This window comes from Taudactylus pleione, unplaced genomic scaffold (genome assembly GCF_031769625.1).
Source record: "Taudactylus pleione unplaced genomic scaffold, aTauple2 ptg000090l, whole genome shotgun sequence".
Lineage (NCBI taxonomy): Eukaryota > Metazoa > Chordata > Amphibia > Anura > Myobatrachidae > Taudactylus > Taudactylus pleione.
The window spans coordinates 4,262,977-4,270,071 of record NW_028284492.1 but is presented as its reverse complement, the minus strand read 5'-3'; the positions used below and the strand labels follow the sequence as shown (position 1 = coordinate 4,270,071).

At 45.8% G+C, this 7,095-nt stretch overlaps 1 protein-coding gene across 1 annotated transcript in view; it reads left to right on the top strand.

The window, feature by feature from the left end:
- The first annotated feature begins 5,695 nt into the window (after positions 1-5,695).
- ASPH (aspartate beta-hydroxylase) overlaps positions 5,696-7,095 on the top strand; it is a 182,887-nt gene continuing 181,487 nt past the window's right edge. The window contains exon 1 of the mRNA XM_088469317.1: positions 5,696-5,974. Coding sequence (XP_088325443.1) covers positions 5,938-5,974 — 37 coding nt within the window. The 5' untranslated portion in view covers positions 5,696-5,937. The remainder of the gene's footprint in view (positions 5,975-7,095) is intronic.

The window sequence follows — 7,095 nt, the reverse complement described above, 5'->3', positions numbered from 1 at the left end:
GGGTCTCCGTCGCAAGTCCGATGGTCGCGATGGTCAAGACCATCGTATATGCTGTGAGTGGTGACCCACAGCTATACGAGCGTCCAGGAGGACGCTCCTTTTCATGGAGGAGGGCACTGTTCAGAGCGAGCGCTCTGGTCAGAGCGTCCGGCTCTGAATCAGGCCCAATGTTCCTTGCGAATAAAAGTGACAATTGTCACTAAAAGAGCAGTATTGATACACAAGTGGCATAAGAATACCTACAGACACAATAAAGTGGAGTGTACAGTCTGTTACTACTCCTTACTATACTGTAGTTACCCTCCTGTGATAAGGCTACTATAATTTCTATGTTTGTTATGTATTGCCCCGTTTTTGGAACGAGGCTCTTCATTTGGGTTAGTAAATGTGGGGTTCATCATATTTATTATTATATTTATAATCATTATCTCTGAGAATTTTGATTTTAATCTATATATATTTTTTATTTGTTAATGAGCATATAAAATAAAATTATTTTTCAGTATTATGTAATTAATTGAGCAATGGATATATAGTTTCAGATGTAATTTTATAATTTTACTTTTATTTCAAGTTATGAAGTAGTATGTATTTATTGTTTTATTTATTGTCGTTTGATTATGTAATATAAATGATTATTGTGAATAATCGTTTTTAATTAATTTTGAATTTGTTTGACGTGTATGGTGACAGCGCAGATTTTTGTATTTATATGATTCTTTCGATTTCAAACGTACACAGAGTTTGATATCTGCTGCAGTCTTATATATTGTCTCATATATAATGTATTTGCTTAAATAGTGTCTAGCGCCAGAATTTACTTTATTGTACGCCCGTTTTAAACCCTGCTATTTACCTGGGTTGGATTGCCGGGTCACTCGACCCAGTTATCCAACACTCTCCCCTTTTACACCAGGGAGCTGCCCGGGTTAACCCTGCAATAACCCAGGTTTTAGCTCCGGTGTAAAAGGGGTATAACACATTTGAAAACAGGTGGAGCTAATTATTTCGCTGGTGATTCTGTGGAGACCTGGAAAACATGCACTGTTGGTAGCTCTCGAGGACCAGGGTTGGCTACCCCTGGCATAGAGAGTATACAATACAAACAGCTTTTTAGTCACTAAAATACAATCATGTACATTCTAGAGACAGCATTACAATGCAGAGAACATTCCTGAGATAACCATAACATTCACTGATAATTTATAATTCTCGCACAATGTACTCTTGCACTATGAGTCAATTAATGTTATCGTTACTCTTGTTACGACAGGTCCTGAATGTTCCCAGCAATGGTCCAGATTCTCTAAACTTTCTTAGTGATTTTAAAGACCTTAATATGCTGGCATTTGAATAAAATACTGGTTAGATGGGGCCGTCCTGAATTTGATTCGTTCTTGCAAAGGGATGTAGTTAGTATACCAGCGAACGGGATGCCGGCCGCTGGAAGTCCGACCCCGGACTAAAGATAGGCAACGAAATCCCGACGCCAGTCTATATCCCGATGCCAGAATCTCAACAGCCGCCATCCCGAACGAAGGTACACCTGGGCGTCTTCACTGTTGGCCGCTGGTCGTGGGGGGGTGTTAGGTTTAGACCCCAGAGGAGGGGGTGGAGGTTAGGGACAGGCACCAAGGTGGGTTAGGCACCAAGGGGGGAGGGTTAAGTTTGGGCACTAACGAGGAGCGTTATCGTGGGGGATGGGTTAGGGTACAAGAAGGGAGGATTAGAGGTTCAAGGGGGGAGGGTCGATATACTTACCTGACCTCTGTCAGGATACCGAGCTTCTGGATGCTGCTGTCTGTATTTTGACCCAACCCCTTTCAAACACCAAATTTTATACGACTGTAAATGCAAATATTAATTGGTACAAAGTGGGTTACTCTATGGTGTTGCATTAAGCACAATTGGATTTCGCGTGCTCTGGTAAATAGAGCTTGCACTTGTGGCACACTTGCCAACTCTCTTTGAATGTCAGGAGACTTCCTGAAATAATGGTGACCTCCCTAAAGCTGGGTAAACACTATACAATCTATCGTCTGATATACAGTCAGGTCCATAAATATTGGGACATTGACAAAATTTTCATATTTTGGCCTCTATTCACCACAATGGCTTTGAAATGAAACAAACAAGATGTGCTTTAACTGCAGACTTTCAGATTTAATTTGAGGGTAATTACATCCAAATCAGGTGAACGGTGTAGGAATTACAACGGTTTCTATATGTGCCTCCCACTTTTTAAGGGGCCAAAAGTAATGGGACAAACTAAACAATCCTAAATTTAACTTTCACTTTTTAATACTTTGTTGCAAAACCTTTGCAGACAATTACAGCCTGAAGTCTGGAACGCATAGACATCACCAGACGCTGGGTTTCATCCCTGGTGATGCTCTGCCAGGCCTCTACTGCAAATGTCTTCAGTTCCTGCTTGTTCTTGGGGCATTTTCCCTTCAGTTTTGTCTTCATCAAGTGAAATGCATGCTCAATCGGATTCAGGTCAGGGGATAGACTTGGCCATTGCATAACATTCCACTTTTTAGCCTTAAAAAACTCTTTGGTTGCTTTTGCAGTATGCTTCGGGTCATTGTCCATCTGCACTGTGAAGCGCCGTCCAATGAGTTCTGAAGCATTTGACTGAATATGAGCATATAATATTGCCCGAAACACTTCAGAATTCATTCTGCTGCTTTTGTCAGCAGTCACATCATCAATAAATACAAGGGGACCAGTTCCATTGGCAGTCATACATGCCCACGCAATTACACTACCACCACCATGCTTCACTGATGAGGTGGTATGTTTTGGATCATGAGCAGTTCCTTTCCTTCTCTATACTCTTCTCTTCCCATCACTCTGGTACAAGTTGATCTTTGTCTCATCTGTCCATAGGATGTTGTTCCAGAACTGTAATGGCTTTTTTAGATGTTCTTCCTGTTCTTGAGGCTCACCAATGGTTTACGTCTTGTGGTGAACCCTCTATATATTCACTCTTGTGAAGTCTTCTCTTGATTGTTGACTTTGACACATATACACCTACCTCCTGGAGAGTGTTCTTTATTTGGCCAACTGTTGTGAAGGGGTTTTTCTTCACCAGGGAAATAATTCTTCTGTCATCCACCACAGTTGTTTTCCGTGGTCTTCCGGGTCTTTAGGTGTTGCTGAGCTCTCTGGTGCGTTCTTTCTTTTTAAGAATGTTCCAAACATTTGATTTGGTCACACTGAATGTTTTTGCTATCTCTCTGATGGGTTTGTTATGATTTTTCAGCCTAATGATGGCTTGCTTCACTGATAGTGACAGCTCTTTGGATCTCATATTGAGAGTCGACAGCAACTGATTCCAAATGCAAATGTCACACCTTGAATCAACTCCAGACCTTTTACCTGCTTAATTGATAATGAAATAACGAGGGAATAGCCCACACCTGTCCATGAAATGGCTTTTGAGTTGATAGTCCCATTACTTTTGGCCCCTTAAAAAGTGGGAGGCACATATAGAAACCATTGTAATTCCTACACCGTTCACCTGATTTGGATGTAATTACCCTCAAATTAAATCTGAAAGTCTGCAATTAAAGCACATCTTGTTTGTTTCATTTCAAAACCATTGTGGTGGTGAATAGAGGCCAAAATCTGAAAATTCTGTCAATGTCCCAATATTTATGGACCTGACTGTATTCTTCCAACGTGGATCGGAACGATATATATCGCACACAACGTATAGTGGGCCTCAGAGATGTACGCAAACCGATGGTGGGAGGTCTGTGCATGCGCTGGATGTGTACCGCACATGTGCAGTCCTCCATCTGCGAGTTTACTCGCAGTGTCTCCAAGCCACCTGACAGACTGTGTTCCCAGAACTGGGGGCTCGTCGTCCCCGTTTTCTGTGAATGCCAAGGATCAGCTACGCAGGTAACACGGCTATTCTGAGTAGCCTGTGGCTTCCTCAGATGGGCGAGGTTGCAAACCATTGCAACCGATTGTGATTTGATGCTGCATCCTTGGACGCAGCACTCAGATCTGCGATGCTGTCAGGAGGTGGGAGAGTGTTAGAGGGAGTCATCTAAGAAAAATAGTGAAATGCATCATATTTTTAATGCACAGCCATGCCTATGGTAAAACATTTCACATATACATATCTTAGGGATGGACATTGGAAACCAAGGGCTAGCAGCCATAGATGTTACCAATCTGATGGAAATGCTTTTTCCAGCAAATGAGGTCTGCAATGTTGCCAGCCATCGGGTGCTGCTTTCCTTTGCCTGACTGCCTGTATTCAGCCCGGAAGCAGTGGCGGCGCACGTACACCTCACGTGCAAAGCTTCGGCTTCCAATAGCCACATCGCATTGCGTGATTTGATGCCGGGCTCCTGACATCCTCCCTAATGTCTGTGTCCTGAACTATGTAACTGCTTTGATGCCCATTTACAGTTGGATGATACATCACACCCCTCTTCAAAGCCACGCGTAAGGGGGTTGCTTTCACCGTCTCCCTGAAATCCGATTTAAAAATTAGGAATATGTGACTTGCAGTTATGTACATGAGTAAGCGGAACATGCACTGTCCCAAAGAATGGTGCCACAAAGGTAACCGCTGCCGAGTGCAAGCGTAGATGACGGTAGGTGTGGGAGAATTACCACCAGTGGTCTCCAGTCCATTCCCAGACACATGCTTTTATTAGCCCTAAAACCTGAAGCAGAAGCCGGTTTTCCTGCATTGGTGGGATTCTGTGACTGAGGTAAACCATGATGTCATGGTTGAGCTTATGGTTGCTTGTGTAGAAATGGGTGCTGCAAAGGACCTCTGATGTAACACCCACAAGACCCACGACCAAAGGCAGAGGGGCAAGGATCAGGAACTGGGGACCAAAAGGGGCCGCTCGCCAGACATCAGAAACGGTTGCTCGCTACGCTTGCCACAAAAATATATTCCCCCTCTATGCCCAAGTGGATGGTAACACTGGAGTGGTCCGGACCTTCTGCAGCGGTCACGTGGTTGCAACATCAGAGAGGTCCCAACCCAAAGGGTTGCTGCTATTTCCTATGTGGCTAAGGGACCTCTGTGACGTATCCACCATGTGACCGCTGCTGGAGGCTGGACCGCTCCTGCTTCACCATCCACTAGGGCATAGAGGGGGAATAAATATTTGTGGCGAGCGCAGCGAGCCACTGTGCCCAAAGCATGGCGAGGGGACACTTTTGGTCCCCCGTTAGCATCCCTGTCCCTCCCCCTTTTAGGCCGAGTCACGTGTGTGTGATGTCACAGGTCCATCAGCCTTGTATAGTCTAGACCTAACCCTTCTCAAAGTAAGATCTAGCAGCAACCAAGAAGATTATATCCCCCTCTCCATGTCCACGTGGATGGTAGGGAATGACGTTGGACAGTAGCTGATGACGTCAGGGTCCTCTACGCGAAGGGAATCTAGACACTACCATGATTATTTTTTTTTATCATGGAACCCATCGCGACTTCCATCTATTCCCTGGCGGGTCCGGGAAGTCTCGCGAGAAGCAGCGCGCTGCGTCCATGTTGCCACGTCCAATGCTCTTGGAGCGCGGCCGGGACGCAGCAGCACAGTTACAGGCAGCCAGGTCAGTCCGCGCCCACTATTGTGTCGGATTCGGGTCACGGCTAGTGATTGCGCGGCTGCCGGGATCTGTGGCCAAGCCTGTAATCCCGCCCCTGTCTGATTGCTATTGGCAGACGCCCGCTGTCATTCGCAAAAGTAGGAGTTTCCAGGGGGCGGGAAGCAGTGAGGGGCGGGGAGTGGTCACGTCACTCAGCGCGTGTCTCTCGGGTGCATCCATTCCAGCAGTGACCCGGGGTTAGCGAGCTGAGGCCACATAGTCCACTGTCACCGTCCCCGTTATCTCTCACCCGCACCTCCTCTGACCTGTTTTCTCACCCACCTGCAGAGCGTATACCACCGGACAAGCATGGCTCCCAAGAAAGCCAACAAGTCGGCGAAGAGAGGTCAGTATGTGGCTGCTCAGCTGTGGCCCGGTCTGGGGCTCCCCCACTGCAGGGTAACTGCAAGTCCCAGCATGTCCTGCAAAGCCACGCCTGGGGACTTGTTATTCTGCCACACGTTGGCAGCCCTGGTGCAGCGCCTGTGTATGAATGAAGTAGGGTGCGTGCAGAGTATTGCAGAGCTACAGCTGTGCTGCCAGTGGCCTGCTTCCAGCTCCGTGCCAGGCCTGGGCATCTGGCCTGGCACACCATGACTGTGAGTCATATTCGAGTTCGGAGTCATATTCGAGTTCGGTTAAAAGTAGTAGATCTAATTTTATTAATTTACTTTTCCACAGCTAACCCCCCCCCCCCCCCCCCTCCCCTCCTTTGTGGTGAGGCAATCAGTTTCTATGTTACATGCTAGGTGTGGGCAGTGCCCGAGGTTGGCAGGGTAAGCATTGGGAGCTGTGCTTCTAGGTGTAGCAGAGGCAATCTTCCTGCCTATGTTGGTGGTCTCCCTATCTGCTCACGTGTCATTGGATTGAGGGGATCATAGGTGGAGTTAAGGGGGGAAGCAGATGTGTAATGCTCCTCCCTGCTATTGAGCACAGCCGCCCGCTGGCACTAAGCTGGGATCCAGATGTTTTAATGGCATATTGAGTGTGTTACAGTGCATGCCAGTGAGTGTAGACAGGATAAATGCAGAGCCTGCCACACTGGGGTCATCTCGCAGACACTCCTTCTAGTTACACATTAACACTCGCTGCTGCTCCCAGTGTATGATCACATAACGCTATTCCATAGGTTAAAGGACAGAATATACCTTTCACACACTTCTTATCAGTTTAATTTGTGCTTTAAGGTTGTTTATAACTTTGTTTTGACTTCATTTCTATAGTCTATAATTCAGTTTATATGTTTCTATATCTAGACACTGAACTAGGTGTTTGTACACTTTTTGGAAATTGTGCAAAGTAATAGTCAAAGTAATCATAGATGTCCAATCACTGGAACCTTATCATGTTTGTTTAATGTGAGGTGTGGCTGAAGCGTCTTTCTTCTGCACAATACGTTTGTTATCTTCATAAAATAGTCCCTTAAGCTGGCCGTACATGGGACGATTTTTAACAGGATTTTGGCAG